This window comes from Seriola dumerili, unplaced genomic scaffold (assembly GCF_002260705.1).
Source record: "Seriola dumerili isolate Sdu_G_001 unplaced genomic scaffold, Sdu_1.0 BDQW01000149.1, whole genome shotgun sequence".
NCBI lineage: Eukaryota > Metazoa > Chordata > Actinopteri > Carangiformes > Carangidae > Seriola > Seriola dumerili.
In genome coordinates, this window is record NW_019174404.1 from 15,065,207 (window position 1) to 15,084,684 (window position 19,478).

Here is a 19,478-nt window from a genome sequence, read left to right on the forward strand (position 1 = left end):
CAGAGTTCTCTTGATATGCGAGAAATGGCAACACCCAGCCAAACAAACTGATAACTGGGTTACTTGCTGAGACCGAGACTGAGGCGTAGCCATCTTCTACTCCTAGTTAATAAATACAAGGCAGTATTTAGTTACAGAAGTTAAAGATTATCTCAGGTAGATACTACCAAAAAAAAAAAAAAATCAGATCAGATAATATTTAGGATCATCCTAGGGTGCTGTGGATTGTAGCATGGGAAAAACTCCAACTTGGAGTCATCTCATCTATTTTTGTTAGAACTGACAATATAGTGAAACATGGTTGCGCAACAGTGGACGTGGGCGTTATAAGAGAGAAAATGTCTTGACCCTCTCTGTTCGGCAGTGGGAGAAATGAGCAGTGAAATCCAGGAAGAGCTGTATCAGGCTCAGTTCCTGCGGCCCCTCAGGCACATTGCTAGTCCCTGCATGTACTGATGGCTGCACACAGTTTGAGTGGAACAGAAGTACAAGGTTACTTTAGAGTCAAGAAAAATAGGCACACTGACACCGTTTCCTCCTTCTTTTATGTCCCAATACTGCCACTTGTTTTGAATATGATAAAAATCAGCACCTTCTCATTATTTTGTTTGGCTTTGAACTTTCCCAAACTGCAGAAAAGCTGCCACGTGGTTGACGTATTCTGGATAAACATGCTCACTAAAGCTCACAGAAATGCATGCATGAAATACACAAGTTTGCTCAATAAAACAATGTTTATGGATTTGTTAAAATACATAACAGACGTACAGACAAAATGTGACAAATGTATAAAGCTTTTTGTCTTTTTTCTTTTAAATATCGTTATGTGTGAAACAAAGATGCATTAGGGGAAAAAAAAAAAAAAAACCTCTTGTGGTGATAACAACTCTTTCTTCCCTTTATGAATAGAAACCTGGCCAGCCAGGGATTCTCCTCAAGCCTTCTCAAACTAATTCAGTCATTGACATTTTTTATCCCTTTGCTCTGTTAACAAAATAGTTGGAGCACTGCACAAGCTGGTCCAATAGTAAAAGGATCTGATTCCATATAAACTCTGACCCCTAAACTCCAACACATGTAATCCTGAGTTGTCATACTTCATATTTACAACTCTGGCCTTGACAGATGATCTAAAGTCCGGCAAAAACCTAATCCTAATCTTACAAGAAACGTTTATGTAACAGTTTCAAAGCCCAGTCGTTACCTTACACGCCTTTCAAGCAAGACAATTTTGTTTCTTTTCAACACTGATTTAAATACTGCAGTCCTATACAGTCCACTGGTATGGCACAAACACTGGAGAGTAATGAAATGTATTAACCATGTTACAGAACAACCATCAACTTTATCGGATGGTGAAATTAAAGACCTTTCATTGTTTCCGAATGAATACATCCTTAACAAGTACAGTATATCCTTTGACTGGTCTGTAGGCTGGTGTTTGCACCATCAAGCATCACGATTGAGTGGTTTTATCGACCCTTCGTTCTTTTATGGTAGGAGACATCATTAGAAACATTGTGGAAATAATGCTTGATGCAGTTCTGGTTTAAATAACACATTTAGTTGTTTTTGATTCATCTCAAATATTCTGTGAAGTGTAACACCAGATCTCCTTGTGTGAATTGTGTGTAGCACTTCTGTTTTAACCTGAAAGAAAGACAGAAAAAAAGGTTAAATCTCACATGTATGTAATAAAATTTTGTAATTGTAATTAGTAAAATGTTATTTTACTAACCTATCAAGGTGTTTTTGGTGTCACATGTTAAGTAGGGGAATCTGCCAGATCATGATAGTGGAGGTGGTGTCCTCATGGCGAGACTGTTTGGTCTTTTTGTTCACCCTGCGGTGACCCAAACCTCCGGACACCACCAGCAGAGAGCTGACGTCCACCTTGCTTGAGCGGCGGCCCCTCTGGTGGTGGGCCGGGTCATGGAGCATGTCATAAAGAGCCCCGTCCTCGGGCCCGTGCTCCAAGGAGCCCTGGGATGGAGCTAGTGAGCCGCAGGATGAGGAGGACACGGAGTCCTGGAGAGCCATGGTGGTGCAGCCTGCCTCCCCCAACCACACGCCTCGTCCCTGAGGAGGAGTCAGGGCTGAATCTGAGGGCAGCTGGGTGCTCTCCACATCCTCTGTGTCTGTTGGCTGGACCGAGGTGGGAGGGGTGGAGGAGGGCAGGCCAGAGGGCCGGTTACACACTGCAGCAGCCACAGTGAGGAACTTGACTGGTCCGCAGTGAGCGTGTAAGGACACCATGCCCCGTCCTGACAAGTACAGCGAAATAAGTATTCATCCTGTTTGTTTCACAAACTGATGTCTGAGAAGTGAAACTAATAACTTGCAACTTTATCTAATGTCTGATTTGCCTCTTTTTTCTGCAAATAACCATACAATATAATTCAGTCTCACTAAGAATAATGTGAGAACATCTCCAGGGCAAAGAAAACTCTATTAACCTTCTTAGTAACGAGGAAGAGTAAAGCAGTCAAGGATGGGTCTCCTCTACAAAGGTCAGCATTACATGGAAATTTATAATGAATCTAATTGATGATCAACAGAGAAAAATTATTGTTTATGCTTTTGTCAACTAAAAATGCCGAATATTTCCTGGTTTTCATTCTAAAATGTGAGGATTTGCTAGTTTCCTCTGTTTGAACACCTGTGGGCTTGAACTTATGGCAAGACATAGCAGACAATTTCTGTCATTCTGAGGGAAATTGTTAATTAAAATAGTGATTAGTTTGGAGCCCTATATGTAAGTACGTTTGGAAATGTGATACAGTGATGTTTCCGTGTTACCTGTGACCTTGGGGATCCCCTGCAGTCTGGGGACAGAGAGAGCCACAGTCACCCCCAGGTTGGTCCCTACCAGAAGCAGACCATGACAGACCAGCAGACTGCTCACTGACACTCTTTGGTTCCCTTTGGATAAAAACAAAAGCAGAACACAGGTTTAATCTTACACAGATCAAGTCTCTTTATAAAGTAAATCTGTTGACAATTTTGTTAAAATATAGAGAGAAACAGTTAGAGAATGATTCTTTGCAGAGATATCCTCCAACCCTGGGTGATTTAAAGTGTCAGGCGTGAACTGTTGGACCTCACATAGATGCACCGTGCACACGCACACTTGTGTCTCCTGGAAAATCAGAAAAGTGCATCGTTAATGGTCCACTTCACTGGGCTTGAATACAGTGTGGTGCGTGGGAGGGAGGGCGGGTTGTATCTGTTTTAGTGAGTAGGGGCATTTCTGCAGCGATGATGTTCAACGGTTATTTGTCTCCGGGGCAACGTAAAGAGGAGCCTGAATAAAAGCTGCTCTTTTCAAGTGTCTGAACACAGAAAAATGCACCATTATGGTCCGCTTTGAGTCAAACAAACAAACACAAAAGTGTTATGTAACAGCATGCTGTAATGCTGTAATTAAACAGGGAGCTCTGCCTCTATTGAGAAAGCTTGTGGCAGCTACAAAAGAACAATCTGATCTGACCTTTTATTTTCCTTCCTGGTCAGAGAAATCATTGTGATGCCACTTTGCACTGTAAAAGCTGCTATTGTTAAGTTAACAGCACCTTTCAGCAAGGATGGCAATAAAGTCGTGCTTGCTGACAGTCTGTGTTAGGTGACTTATTATGTGGAATTTGGCTCTCGTGTCAGACCATCCCCTCACGGGAGCTATGTCAGGAATAAGCTATGTAAGAAATGGTATCTAGTCAGACATTTTTATCATCATTTTTTATGATTGTAATAAGAATCTGGGGTTTGGCGAAAAATGTCCTTTCAGTCCTGCTATGTGGGAGGCGAGACTGTCATGAGTCATTACTGCTGTAACAGCTTGACTTGAATTTCCTCCCTCAAAGTAATCCTCTTGGGCTTTAGGAAAAATTACTGCCAGTCTCTCTGCCTGACCCCCCTCACTAGAGCTGACCCCTTGCATGGGGCACACACAGGCCATACTGCCACACTTCCAGGAATCCTGCCAGATAGGCAGGCAGGTACAGTGGAAGACAAGGCTCTGCGTCTTGCCCACATGTGCTTCTAATGAGGGCCCAGGGTGAGCAGAAACACACAGACTGCTGGTCGGGGACCTTGCTCAACTTCCTCCTTTCATAATATTTGGAGTTCCCCACCCAGAGGGTGAACTAAAATAAACCCAAAGTGAGCATCAACATGGCCCAGCTCTGGCCCTGATCCTATACTAGAGCACCACTTTGATCTGCACTTAGTCCTGACAACCACCAGCAGGAGGGAGGAGCAAATCCCAAACATTACAATAATACGCTGTATCAGCCATTCAATCGGTGTAGAAATAAGTCAGATCAGCACAATGTGAATTATCATGGTTTCAGTCTCTATACCTGGAAGTCATATCCTCATTCTATATTACTCCCACTGTAAAGATAATGGAAGTGTTCTAGGGCCTAAATTCACATTTTATCTCAACAGATTTAAATATTGTTCACTCAATGATAAAAACCCAAATTTTATCAGTTGCATCATCGAGTGAGCAAAGTTTAGGGTGCTGTATTTCTATGCTCGCTCGCGGCTCTGTGCTTAGGTATGCTTTGATACATACACATACACTAGCATGTCAACAAGCTCACATTGATGATGTTAAAATGCAGATGTTTCACTGGCATAATATTTACTGTGCTCACCAGTTAGTGTATCATGTTAGCATGCTAACATTTGTTGATTATATGAGCAGAGGATCAAAGTGAATATAGCAAATTCTGAGGGGGAAAAAAGAATGTCTGTACCAAATTTCTTGGGAATCCAGCAAATAGTTTTCAAGACACGACTGAAAAACAAAATGTGAACCTCATAGGGGAGTCAGGCCAAAGGTCATGAATGCTTGTATACAATTTCATAGAAATCTATCCAGTAGCTGTAGAAATATTTCAGTCTGGATCAAAGTGGCGGACCACGCTGTTAAAAAAAAGCTAAATACTAAATACCATAAGCTTTTTCCAAGAAGACATCAAATTTCAGACAAGTTTTGACTGGAGCTACTTCACAGTGCAGCTACAGCATGTTATCCGTTCCTACCCTGTTGAGTCAGTGCTTGGGTCGCTGAGGGAGTGGATGTTCATTCAGGAATAAGTGTGTTATTCATGTCGGGAGGTGTGCAACAACTGTGGCCTACAAACAAAGAAAAGCTGGAGGTGTTATTTACTGACCCCCCCTGATGTTTGTCTGCCATTAGACCATGCATGGCTGCCTATTTAGGTCACAGAGCAGCAGACAAAGGCAGACACAGCAGCCAGGCAGTCAGCCACCGTCCTCTGAGACATCATCACAGTACAGTTTGCTTTGATGGAGGCCCACTGCCTTTTGAAGTGCTTATTAAGAACTTTTTAAGATATTCCCTCTTTTATTACATTTTAAATTTATTTACAGTTTACACATTGATTTGCCTCCACTTTCCCTTTAAAGTGAATATTTTAGGACTGTTTTACAGCTTCTGTTCTTGGCCTGATGTAGATTCTTTATCCTACTTTACTTTGGAAAAGAGATTCAGTGGGACTACCCTCGTCCCACAGGATGAATATAGAATAAAATAAATCCAAAGTCCAATCAGAAGATCCACAGTTCAGTTCTGGGAATATAAAGAAGAAGTAGTCTGTTTTAACTGCAGGAATTATCATCCAATCAGCTACTGATACCACTAAATTACTCTACAATATGAACTGCATAGGATTCTTTAATAAGCACCAGCTATGAGTTACAGTGGTAATGATGGCTATTACAGCATATTAACCCACTGTGTGTTTAGTGCTTGGAAAAGCAACTCCTCTCTCCAAAGAAGGGAGTTAGCAGAATTGTTCCAACATGTTTGAACATGAGAAGGATAACTCCACCTAGAGCACCACCTGCATTTAACACTGTACCATTCACAGAGGCATTCACACTGAAGAAAACGCCCCATGTTCTCCTCTCTTGTGGTGATATTGTTCACTGGGTCAATCCTGAGCCTGATTGTGTTCTGCAGACAAGCCAAAATTGCATTAGGGTCTGTAATGTAATCGTCCTTTATAATAATATGGACTTCCTGTTATTTTCTTCCCATTTACTGATATTATTTCTGGCTTGTGTCTCAGTAAATAAGAATTAATGGAGCAAAGAACTGTAGATGAAAGACCTGTCACTCTTTGCCTCTCACTCATCGATTACAGTTGGTCCCTCCTGTCCAAACAGTTTGGCTGGCAATTCCAATTACATCAGTTTGTGCAGAAACAGCACATTTTTTGGTCTCATTCCGTTCCCCAGCAGCGGCCAGCAGCGATAAATGCCACTGTGGAACACTATGGAAAAGTACAGCTCAAAACACATGGCAAGCAGAGTAGCAGACAGGTGGATTTAATGCAACTGTATTTAAAATTTGCAAATCACAACCTTGTTGGTGGTTCAAACTGGATAAAAAAATGTTTGATTTCCATGCTGACTGACAGTCCAGGGACCCAGTACAGTTATCAGAGGAAGTGAGCTGTTAATGGCGAGGCCCAGAGGATGAAAGCTTTCATGTGTGGTGTTCTGCCCCAGAACCAGCTTCCTCTGCGGTTGCATGGATCCTATTAGTCAATATGGGCACTGAGGTCCCAAAGAAGGCTGTTTTTATCATTCACATCTGTCTGACAAAGAGGCCTTCCACTTAACTCTAAACACTGGGCATCAGAGAGAGATTCTTCCACAATATCAAGACACTCCAGATACTCCAAGCAGTTGGTTATCGCTTACATTTTTGCTTGCAATTAGAAATTTCCTTAAAGAAACTTAAAGGACTGTAAATTCAGAGCAGCCAGTACTGTTCATAAATCTGTTTTCTCTACACTCCAAAGCGTGACGGTGCAGAAATGCTGTTAAACATTGTGGCACAGTGAATAACTTGTAGCCATGGATACAAAAAGCTGCGAGTGAATGGTTCTTTGTTATAGTTTGTTTTTAACCCCTTCACAGCAGTGGGGTTTGTCTTCATAGCTGCTCCGGCACCTAAGTGACATTTAAACCATCTATGAAAACCTAATTACACTGATGAATAAATGTTGCTTTAAGTGGGAGAAGAGCCAGATGAAAAGAGCTACCATGCTTTAGCAGATTTTACACAACTTTCACACATCCCCTCATGGCATTTTGTAGCTAAATACTCCTGATGTTATTACTACCTTATGGCAACAATAGAGAAATCCCTCTGAAGACTAAATGTGCACACATGCCAGGCTAATCGCAGCACTGCTAATGATGCTGAAGATGAGATAGCACAGAACAACTACAGGCTAGTCATTAACTGAAGACCACAACACCCATACAGATTAAATCACAACACAAAACAAAACTCAGATCAAAACCTCACTGAAGTATCAAAATATTGTATATTCCAGTTTAAAGAGGAAGGAAAGGAGTGGACTGCCAAAAATAATTTATATGAAACTTCAAGACAACATCAGAAAGAATAGTTCAGGAAATGCATGCCAGACCGCAGCTGTCTGCATTACTCAGCATGGAGGAAAAAGAGACTGAGAGCAGGAGTGATTGGATTGCACAAATTCAGACTTCATACCAACAGAAGCAATCTCCTCTCAATAACCAAACAAACAAAAAAATACAGTCATCATTTTAGGCTGTTTGTTTTTGGGTCAAGCTGATGTAACACGACAGATTACAAGATCCAAAGCTACAGGGTGCTCTGATGACTTCACCCCAGGACGGCTGACACAATAACAGTCATTCGATTTGATCCGAACATCCTCAGCGACAAGGTTTGGCTTAAACACACATGGCAACATATCAGGAAACTGTCCCGGTTTCACATCCCACTAAATACAGTATGATCTATTGCCACAGTAACAAAACTAGCCTCAAAGCTAAAGGACATGTGCAGGAACTGAAAGCAGTATTGTTGTGTGATACAATACATGGCCTTGATTTTTGGCATGTACTGTGTGAATTCTTCCTCTAAAACAAATATTTACCCTCCAGAATAAAACTCATCTGGATTCAAATGGTCTGTGAGCTATGGCTCATTTGGCTTGCCTCCGCCTGACACTGTTCTGCAGATGTTACAACCTGTTAATGACAGGTTTACATCTGCGGTGCCTTACACAATCAGGGATCAAGGGTGAGCCACTATGGTGGGATGAAGTAAGTAAAGTGCCTTTAAAAGCAGCATTACTGCACTCACTGGTAATGCTACACTAGATCTGCAGAAGGGAAAAACAACCCTAAGGAACTCCTACACCTAGAGATATTTAAGTTAACCCAAATTACATTCAAAAAAAAGCTTGCCATCACTACATTTTGATCAATTGAGGTTACTCGTTAGTGGAAAAGGTGTTTATTTATACTTCTGAAGTGATTAATTTCTTTGTGTAGTTACAGTATGTACTCAAAACAAACTCTTGGTCTCTGATGTTTCATGTGGCTGAGGAATGTTATTTTATGCTGAACTCCACTAATAGCTCAGCTGCGAATAAGTCTATATATATATAATATATCAATGTGATGTCATAATTCTGTCTATGTTTTGTCAGTTATTAAAACAGATGTACCGTTATTTATTTATGTTCAACTTCGGGCTGGATTTTCCCTTTAGAAAGTGCTCTTTAGAAAGAGTTAAAATTACTTGAGGAGGTTTTTTTTTCAACACTATGAATAGAGGCAAAATGAGAGGGTCCAGATCAAGTGTTTAGAATAAGGGAGCCTTTGAAAGAGGACGAGAGCGTGACAGACCTGCCATAACAAGAGCTGCCTGGATGAGCACCTACACTGATGTCAGCTAATTACTGACAGGCACCAAGTAAGACAGCACTTTGAAAACATGAAGTCATGGGACCTGCAACACCAACCACGCAAATAGGGTTGTATTTGAATAAGTATAGTTGACTAGATGATCACAAGATCGGATATCAAAAGAGAGAACGACCATGCTTTGCTGTTCTTTGTCAGATAGTTTGAAACTCACAAAAAGGTTTAAGTCTCCATGAGGCATACAGATCACATTACTGACAGACACTCAACGGAAGGCAAAGAGAATTGAGAGTGATGGCGGTGGGTGAATTGATGAAGGTGGTTAAGACCACAGAATCAATATTAGTGAATCTTAAACCACAAGGTTGTATGCAGACCAAGGACTTCTACAAGGTGAGAAAATCTCTGTTTTCAAATAAGTCACTGTGTGGAATGAATCATAACAGACAATCAAAGTAATAGCATCAGCAGTTTAAACAGGCAGATGTTGCCATGCCAATGCTGCCTCCTACAGGCAAAAAATTAACAGCTACTGGAATTTTTACATTAGCACCACCTGCAGGCAATGGGTGTTATACCTATATTTTCTTTCTTTGATACCTACTGTGCATGTGTTTTGTTATTTAACATTTTAAACCTGTCGTTTTGGTGACTTTTGAGATGGAATGATGGAATCCTAACCAGATTTTATTTGTTGAAAATGTGAAAATAAAATGTTGGGGATCGGTTGCAGAGGCCAAAATAAGAACAGTAAAAAAAAGAAAAGGGATGTAGGTTAACTGTAGTCTGTCTTTGGTGGTGAATATTTCTAACCATGAAAGAAATGTAAATTAAATAATTTTACATAATATTCACTTACAATTCTTTTATTTGCGCATTTAAATCAGATATCAAATCGGACTGGTAATTTGTCTGTCTCAAGATGAAAATGATGCTTACCAGGCAGTGTATTGTGGACAGGTGTAGCAATGTTAATGTCCTGCAGGTGCTCCAGGGTCTCTGTGTGGAAAAGGCGGAGTGTGGAACCAGAGCTGAAGGCAATCCAGATTCCGACACCGGCCACCACCATGTGTGACACCACCATGCCCTCTTCCTGGTGGGCCTCCAGCTGCCTCTGCAAGGGGAAGACAGGGCAGGGTGAGAGGACTTAAGTATCACATACTGCACATTCACAATACAGAATTTCATTTCAGATTTTTATGACTGAAGACATCAGAATATTTTTAATGCCTACTGGTGCATAGAACAGTATGTAGAACCTACAGGATCTCTGTTATAAGCTATGTCATTCTCATTAGCATTTACATTAGCTTAAACACATTTTCAAATCAGTTTGGCGCAAGAATGTGAAAAATCTGACAGAAAATGTCCCTTTGCAAGAGAATACAATGAGTTTTTGCACCAACAGCACACAATACTATTATATTAGTAACGTTTTAAGCTCAGGCTAAATGTTCCAGAGACTACAGGGAGAATGTTTGGCTGTCTCATGTTGGCTGTGTGTGACTACAAACTAGAGAAATATTATTTGAAAAACCTAAGAGACCAATCAACCCACAGAAAATCTGTCTCAGTCTGTTTAGACTGCAGCAGCTCACGCATTGTTAGTGGCTGTTATGTCTAGGACCCTGTGATTATGCTTTACAATCGAAATGAAGAATCACATTTCCACAACGGGCAACATAGAATATGATACAATGAGGTTTTTTTCGGCCAACTTGCACCAAAGATGTTTGTTCAGAGGTGATGTCAATATTTCTGAAGATAATAATACTGTCAGGTGTAGTCAAAACAAGAAGCACAAGGAGGGTAGTACTAGTATTTAATAAACCTAAAATTAAATCAATTTCATAAACTTTTTCTTAACTCTAGGTTTTCCCTTCATCCAGTAGTTTAAATTAGAATAGTTTCAAATATGTGCAGAGTGCAAGTTTGCATTCTGTGCATGGGAAACCAATGAACTAGGCTTTTTCCATCTCCACGAGTTACATAATCTCACCACACATTGCTTGACGTGTAGGTGGAGTTATATTTGGCTAAGGAGAGTTCATTCACAAGTGTCGCAGTACAGTGTGCTGATAAAATGTGGCAATGAAGAAGCAAGAAAAATAAAGGTAATGTCTTTTCTTTTTGATAAGTGTAAACCTTGTAATTTATATTTGATCTACCTTTGATTAAAATGATTAAGTTCTTATCGAAGTATCCAGTTTCTTTGTACCCGTTTCACCATGCTTTCCTCTCTGGCTCAGTCTGTCTCATCCGCCTGACTTTCAGTCAACACTGAGGACTAACTGTAAGTCTTCAGTGAGGAAAAGAGAGCGAGACAGGCAGGTGGTCCGACATAATGAGCTTAATGAGGCTAAACAGATTATGAGTGAGTGCATGTTAGAGGAACGTTACTATTCCTAGAGCCATGGCAGGTGCTTCCATTCCTTAAACCAGGTCAGACACACACACAGGGAATACCATCCATATTCCAGGATATGGAAAAAGGAACACTGGGAAGAGAAATGAGCCACCCTCATCTACTAGATATCCTTCATACCTTTAGTGACCATATTTCACATGTGCACCTTCTAGCAAAATATTCAAATAAACATGCGTATCCACACTCAAGATACTTTTCACAGAAGCCTTGACTGTTTCCCCTCACTTTCCTTGTGATGTTTCATTTCTCACATCTCCCTCTCTTTACTGAATTGCATATACTCTAGATGCAGTCCTCCAATACTCATACCTTCAAGTAAACAAAACAGCTTTTCCAAACTATGTTTGTGCTTTTTCTTCTCCTCCATTCTCTAAAGAGACACAGATGTTCCCACAGACTTGAACAGATAGGACGATGATTAACATGCTAATCATCTTTTTCACTAGAGCTTGTTTCCTGCAGGATTTACACAGGCAGACTGGGACAGATACACAGATAAAAAGACATGTAGCAAGGGTTATTTACAGAACATGCATGCACACGCACACACACGCACGCGCGCACACACACACACACACACACGCACACACACAGCTCTGTGTATGATGTAGACATGGTATGTAATAACAGTAATAACAGTATCAGAGCTAGGTTCTATACCTCCACAGAATGTGTGTGGGTGCTGATGATGAAGACCTGTCCACCTGATGAAGCCCACAGGTGTTCCTCCACTGCCAGCATGGCCTTGACTGGGAGGACTCCCAGTTTCAGCACCTTGGGCTTGTCACAGTTCCACAAACCATCTGTCAGAACAAATACAATGTTGGCAGCTCAGTACTCAAATAAAACAATGATAAAATACCCTCTGAAAAAATGCACTTTGTATGCAAACACAGAGTAAATATATATTCAGTAATGATCTGGAATAAGTTGCAGTAAAAATACATATGACGAAACATAAGTGACAACGAACCAAACAGTACAGAACATCTCTTCTGTTAGTATTATTGCATTCTCTGTTGCAGTGTGAACCCCTAGCAATTTTTTCATGTAATAGTTGGTTGGTTCATTGAAGTCACTCTAACAGTCACTTGGTCTTTATAAATGCCATCTGTAAAGATCATCTGCATTTATAACTCTGCTAATGCTGGTGGAGTGGCCATTGATGGTTTCCACAGCCTTCACTATGAATATAGATGGGCTGCGAGGCTTTAGTCAGAGCTGAGCTCGATCCCACACGCACCTCCTACACACTCTGTTATACATGTGCCTGGGCACCTACTGTGCCAGCTCTGCTGAAATGAAACACCACATGCAGTGTCTTTATAAATATCAACACATTACATTTCTGCAACCATTATATCCGCCGATTTAGATTTCAATCAATATTGTCATAAAAGGAGAGGATATGTAAGTTTGTTCGACAGAAAAAAGTGCTATATTTGAAAAACAGTAAAAAAAAACAAAAAAAAAAAACGACACTTTTACTGATGCATGTTCCTGATACTTACTTTGAGCTAGAAGGGCCCTGTGTGGAATACGAAGTTCATTTCCTGCAGATACCACATTCCCTTAGCTAATCTAGGCCAGGAAGTGAATGAGGCCTCACCAATAGTGTTTGTTTAAGAGAAGGCACAAAGGCGGCTATTGAAGGGAGAGGTGCCACGCAGGGAGAGATGTTCTTTCAGAGGTACAGTAATGACTGGGGAAGTAGAGGTAATCTCCCAATAAAGGAGCTAGGTGGGATTAGCATTCCAGCAATCCTCTGTGTATATTATTGTAATAATCATACTGTGTAGGTGAATGCACATGAGGAAAAAAAAAAGAGAAAATAAAAAAGGGAAGGAAAGGGAAAAAAATAACAGGAGTGCCAACTTGGAGTCTTATGTAAGTGGTCTCTACTGTAGTGAGTCTGCCCACATCTCTCACTTCTCAAACTGTAGCATTCCTTCATGTCAGTGTCAGCAGCAACAGACCTCTCATCCCAGTGTGTGTCTGTATGTGCATAAACAGTAGCACATGAACCAGGCAGTAAAAGCCCATTAAACAAGCCCATTAATTTTCTTATTTTGACGACACTGCAACAAACAAAAACAGGAAAAAGTGGAGGCATGATGCAGAATGGCAGAATAGAGTTTATGGTCTGACTGCCTATCTATGACGTGTGACCTTTGCCGAATCATTGCCTCCTTCTTTCTTCATCTCCCACACAGTCAGTCACGGAGGAAATAGCAAGCATGGCAGAATGAGGCTGACTGTCCAGCTTCAGACACACTGCATCAACAACGGAGTAACATTTCTATGCAGGATTACTCAGCACTCAAGGCTTTAAAGACAGAGCCACATTGTGGTCTGTTCAGAGTGTTTTTGATGTCTCCTCACTGCTTGCTGTTAGGGTCCACTTTGATCAGATGACAGTGTAGCGTCAAATGATATAAGCTGATCATTCCCCCTAGTTCTGCTGGCTTTCTTCTCTGCTATGTAAACCGCCGGTCCGCTTTAAATGCAAATGGAGTACAGGCAGAGTCAGTCACTGTGACAAAGTACTTGAGCAGCATTACAACAGGCATGCAGGGTAGAGCTTCCCTACCAAACTGTGCAGGATGAGTCATCATTTTAGCATCAAGCATCATGTCCCAGTGACAGAGCTGTTGAAGGGTGGAAATCATACAAATCAGACTTTATGGCCAGGATTTCCTACTGAGAATTAGTTTGACACACTAGTGGTGATGAATGGTGAAAAGTACCTACTGCTGGAACATTCAGTTACACCAAAGACCAGCACTCACAAAGAATGTGCCCCTGTCTCATTACTGGTGTGTGGAGAAAAGCGCATATATACTGCATGTTTCTTCCAGACAAACTGTAGCTTGACTGAGGGAGGAGCGAGAACAGTTTTCTCCTGTTTTTCTGTCCTCAGGCCATCACCCATATTCTTTCTGTCTCCGTTTCGGTCTCTCGCGCTTGCACACACAAGCCTTACAGACCAACATAGGAAAAACAACAAAGCTAGAAACTGATCAAGGAAATATTAAAGTTCTTTCTCAGAGAGGTTGGAAATCTAATTTGAGTCATATGAGGGCATGGAGAGGAATGAATATGTGTGACTAAGGTTAATAAAACATGCCTCTAGCAATGGCGGCATCACATGATAGTGACACCAATACTTATATTTGACAGCCAAGAATTACAGGGATTCTGTTTCCTCATGTTCAAAAATATGAAATTATTTTTACCCATATAATGTGACAGAGAAAAATCAGACAAAGACAGAGAGAAACAGACTGAGGAAGAGGCTCGGAGACCCTCTGTTTGCAACGCTATGAAAGCTAATAAGAGAGGCTGTGGGAAGAGAGCAGCCCAGATCCTTTCCTCTGTGCTGCGTTTGTGCTCGTCTGGGAGGGAAGACAGTAAATAGGTCACCACTAACAGATTGGCTTCTCCCAGACAACGAAGCAAATGGAAACAGAACCTCAACACAGAGCAGAGGAGACCCCTGACCTTGAGTTTCACAATGAACCTCTGAGTTACACACCAACGGCAACACTGTGACTCAGAGATAAACAAAAAAAAAAAAGGCAGTTGAAGCAATGGACCACAAAACAACAACATCTCTGCGTATGCTCTACCTAGAATAACCTTTTTCATTCAGTGTTGCAAAATGTTTAGCTGTGTCAATTCAGCAACAATCTCTTCAGCATTTTAAGACATTCCATTTTCTGCCTATCGTTGGAAAAAGGCACCAGATGTGTTACTTATGGTAAAGTAATGTCAGCAGAAGTGTGTCAAAAGTTGATAAATCCAAAAACAAAGTCATTAAGGCAGCCACAACACTCTTATTCATGTGCATGGCCCATTATGGTTAAAGTTACAAAATTCAGGGCTAGTGCAGACTAAACAAGTCAACAATGTCAGCCTACACTCTCAAAAAAAATCTAATTAACTCAATGAATGCTTTTCTGTTTTGCACGATAACTGTGATTTAACCCCGTAATTGCCCAAATTATAGCTATTTAAGAGAATCAACAAACGGCAGAATTCTGAGACTATAACAGAAGAGATAAACACATTCACAAGTCCACCCCCTCCTCTCTCACACACACACACACACACACACACACACCTTGTGATCTGGAGTAGATGGCCACAGAGCCACTGACCAGGCCGGCGTACAGACAGTGCTTCTTATAGACCAGGCTGGTGACAGTGGACTTGTCTGGTGTGAAGAAATGCTGCAGACGGACTTTCTTGGTTCGTTGGCTGCTCTTATACACAATGATGCTGAACAGGGCAGGAGATAAAATTAGTTCTAAATTATTGACTTCAGTGATTACTTTGGTGTTTGTGAGACATTTTACAGTGTTGTCTTAATAGCATGCAGCATTTGACACTTGACGAACATGATGTTAAACTTAATTAAACCTATTTTGTTGCTGAAACAAGTGAAACATATGATGTCTTCTCACCAGAGGAATGAATTTCCTTTTCCTATTTTGAGTTCATTCAAAGACTTCCTATGATTACAAGACTTTTTAGTAACAGAATACACTGACTTGGTGCATGCAGCACATACAGATGGACACAGCATTGATACTATTAAATGCAGCATTGCATTATGGCCCTTTGATTTAGTGCAGTTGGCCACTACTACTGATACTACTACTGATAAACTTTGGAGCCAAATGAGAAGTCTAGAAAGACACCCTTGCTCTTTGATCCTCAAACACTGACAAAATGTTGACTCTTAGTCTTTAAACTGTGCATGTTTAAAAATGGTGTCTCTTATTAAAAGGTAACTTATTATATTATGTGGTAAAGCACAATGTGTCTAGCAAAAATGTGTATGGATACTGCAGACACGTTTGTGAGTGCACTGTGTGTAACTGTCTGTACCTGCCCTCCTCCATGCCCAGGCAGACACTGGGAGTATCACTGGCCTTTGCTGGGGGGACGTGGTTGTTTTCGGGAACCTTCTCGCCATTTTCCTGGGGTTGCTCAGCTGGGACATACGCCATGCAGAGGATACGGGATTCCACATTGAAACACTCAGTCACCTTAGGGCTGGAATTCTGCATGGCCACAATGGCTATCTGGCCCATCTGATTAGTGCAACTTGCAACCTGGACAAAAATAAAGAAAATCTTACTATTTTGGGAATGATTTAAACCATTGATACTGTGCAATTTCTTTCCATGATATAACCAGTCCGGAAAGCTGAGTGTGTGTGAAAAGAAAGCAAACAATACTAAGCAAATACAGCTGAAGTACTCTCAATATAATTCACGAGAAAACACAAAAGTTCCTCCACAGAGCAGAGTTTAATTACATTAGAAAGTGCACATCAAAACAAAATCAGGATAGGCCAATTTAAAAACAAAATAATTTAACTCCTGAGACATTCAGTCATGTTAAAAACAACTTACATTAAACAATTTAAAAATCTCCTCTTTGAGTTTAACATCTTTCAGCAATATTTAATATATGACTTCACCATGAAAATAACCAGCTAAAGAGATGTTTATATCATTAACAGATCCAAGGTTTTCCCTATTGGACAAAACAAAGCATTAGCAGTGATTACCATGGTTATGACTGTCATTGTTTGTTTTGAGAAAAACTTAAAATACCGAAGCAATAACTTTCATACCCATATTGTCTTTCTCTAGGGGACATTAGATATTTTAATAAATAAACAGAAAAATGTTACCATCTGCTCAGCTGAGGCATTATAGGGAAAAACAGCCCCCTGCCAAAACTAAGAGCGGGGCTTATTGATAGAAAAGTGTTTAAACTTAAATAGTGTTAGCTGTTGAAAATAAGCAGACACCCAACACACTTGACAAAACTCAGACGTCAAAGCTGATGCCCATTAATGAGTTCCTACAGAACTACAAATTTAGTTTCACGGTCTGAATGGAAAAGGCACACATTATTGTAGGCAGCCATCATAAAATTGGAATAAGGTCTTTTTTTGTGCAGTTGTTTAAATGTGAGCTAACACGGTGCTTCTCTTCCAAGGGATGAAGGAAAAAATTGTCTCACCCAGACACATCCATGGCCCACGATGGGAGTGTCTGCTGTGCTCTCTGTGTTGATGTGGGGCTCTGGGTTATGAACAGCACACTCCACCTGCCACATAAGAGGAGGAAACAAGAGAGGGTGATAAAAGAAATAGTCAAGTCACCGTATAGTAATTCACAGAATAAATAGAAAAAGATGTTACTGGTGTCCAGTCCAGTTAGTCTCCATGAGGTCCAGCCATATTGAAGTAACCAGCCTAAATGAGCTGACCTGGCACTGTGCTTTTTGACGCCACTCATTGTTCTACTTGAGATTTCAAGGTAGACAAATGGTCCGGCAGATAAAGCGCACATGACATTACTGTAACATGTGCGGCAAAATGGCTCAAATACATGACTTCTTTACTCAGACCTACTGACTGCTACTTAGTGGGATCTAATAGAAGCTTATGATCTCAAAATCATACGGGGGTCGAATGCTTGACCTTTTGGCATTATTAGCACCACGCTCTAACCTACTGAGCTAACTGGCCCACATTGTCCCAAATGGTCAATCAATCCCGATTACGCGTTTACATGTTGTTATCAAACTCCTTCACACAAATCAGTATCATGTTGTGGTTCTGAGTCAAAATAAACAACTAAACATCTCTGTACACAGAAACATCAGAAAGCATTTAATTGATTGTTTTTTTGCATTGTGTTTTCTAATTGGATTTCTTGTTTGATAGTGGAGAAAGACTTTCCCCTAAACAAGTGGGGGATATTACATCAGCAGAGAATCAATCAATACCATCTCATTTGAAATGTGCCACTTAACAGTGAATTAGTATAAGAACCTAAGTGAAAGTGGTCACATGAGTATTGTCTATTTAAAACCAATGGCCCGTACGGGGATCGAACCCGCGACCTTGGCGTTATTAGCACCACGCTCTAACCAACTGAGCTAACCGGCCACATATAGGATGTCTGGAGCTATTTTTTGTCTCACGCTGTCAGTGAGTGCTGGTAGTCATTTAACAGTGTGCAACATACAGTGAGGCACATACACACAGGCATGTGGACAATCAGACAGTTGATTTAAGATCAACGGACACAAGGCAAAACCCAACATAATCAATAAAACAAGACAAGGTCAAAACCTACTGTATGGCTGGGCCGCATATGGTCAATGTGTGAAATTGAAGACATAGTTGTTCTATTTATTGTTTAACTACGTACTGTATGTTGTGCTATTTCATTCTATTTTCATTTTGTTATTCGTTGGGTTAATGTTCTATTATGTATATTGAGCAATTTCATTTTATTTTTATTATGGCATTTACTGTGCTTTTTTTTTTATCTCTATGTATCTATCTATCCAGCTATCTAGGTGAAAGACGGCTGCTTTGCCTCTCTGCACCAATTTATTTAAAAAAAAAAACAACAGCCAATGGCAAATCTCCAACTCTGTCATGTAGCATTTTGCAGAACAATGGTGGAAGTATGATCACTCAGTCAGGACCTGTTGCTAACATAGTCTTATAACTACATTTAACAGTGGAGAAGGGATGTCTTGAGGATTTCTGCACCGTTTGACATCAGCAACAATTTACTTACATCATATGACCTGAACTGGCTAGGTGTCACTCTCATTAAAAGACTATGGCCCGTACGGGGATCGAACCCGCGACCTTGGCGTTATTAGCACCACGCTCTAACCAACTGAGCTAACCGGCCACACAAATGAAATCTCTAATAATTGATTTTCGCACAGTTCAGTCAATGCTGATAGACATAATACTATAGTAAGTCCAGTGTGATATAGAGGGATAGGTGTGGCACTTTTGAAACATAGTCAAATGCACAGAGACTAAAATTTGGACATTCAGTTGTTCTCACCTTGAACTCCTGTAGTTTTGACATGACCACAGGCATTTGTCGAAGCAAGAGAGGATGTTTCTGCTTTTTGATCTGATTTGCATCATCCTCTGTAAAGAACCAGCCCTGCAGGTTGTCCTCCTCTGATGTAAAACACACACACACACAAATGCTTTATTGATTCAGTAATGAACAGCATGCAGTAAGTTTTTAAATGACACGTGATTTGTGTTTGGAGAGGGAAAGAATCCAGACGTGACGTGATTGTAAAACTAAAATTATCATCTTATTTATAATTAACTTTAAACAGCTTTCATTCTCTCATTAGATCAGTCATAATATCTAGTTAACCCAACAACTACTGGCCAGTAATGTTTGATAGTAGTAATTTGTTTAATCATAGGAAAATGACTGAATATACTATA

The 19,478-nt window shown here is 40.6% G+C and overlaps 1 protein-coding gene and 2 non-coding genes across 4 annotated transcripts in view; all 3 read right to left on the reverse strand.

The window, feature by feature from the left end:
- Positions 1-745: 745 nt before the first annotated feature.
- The window catches only part of arhgef10 (Rho guanine nucleotide exchange factor 10), a 49,679-nt gene continuing 30,946 nt past the window's right edge, over positions 746-19,478 (reverse strand). For both annotated transcript variants that reach the window (XM_022750663.1, XM_022750662.1), the window contains 9 exons: positions 19,075-19,196; positions 17,216-17,302; positions 16,067-16,293; positions 15,297-15,454; positions 11,834-11,976; positions 9,685-9,859; positions 2,800-2,922; positions 1,739-2,264; positions 746-1,650 (listed from right to left, as the gene is read on the reverse strand). In XM_022750663.1, coding sequence (XP_022606384.1) covers positions 1,759-2,264; positions 2,800-2,922; positions 9,685-9,859; positions 11,834-11,976; positions 15,297-15,454; positions 16,067-16,293; positions 17,216-17,302; positions 19,075-19,196 — 1,541 coding nt within the window. In that variant the 3' untranslated portion in view covers positions 746-1,650; positions 1,739-1,758. The remainder of the gene's footprint in view (positions 1,651-1,738; positions 2,265-2,799; positions 2,923-9,684; positions 9,860-11,833; positions 11,977-15,296; positions 15,455-16,066; positions 16,294-17,215; positions 17,303-19,074; positions 19,197-19,478) is intronic.
- On the reverse strand, positions 18,076-18,149 carry trnai-aau. Its single transcript has one exon. It is a non-coding gene; the product is annotated as a tRNA-Ile (tRNA).
- Positions 18,839-18,912, reverse strand: trnai-aau. Its single transcript has one exon. It is a non-coding gene; the product is annotated as a tRNA-Ile (tRNA).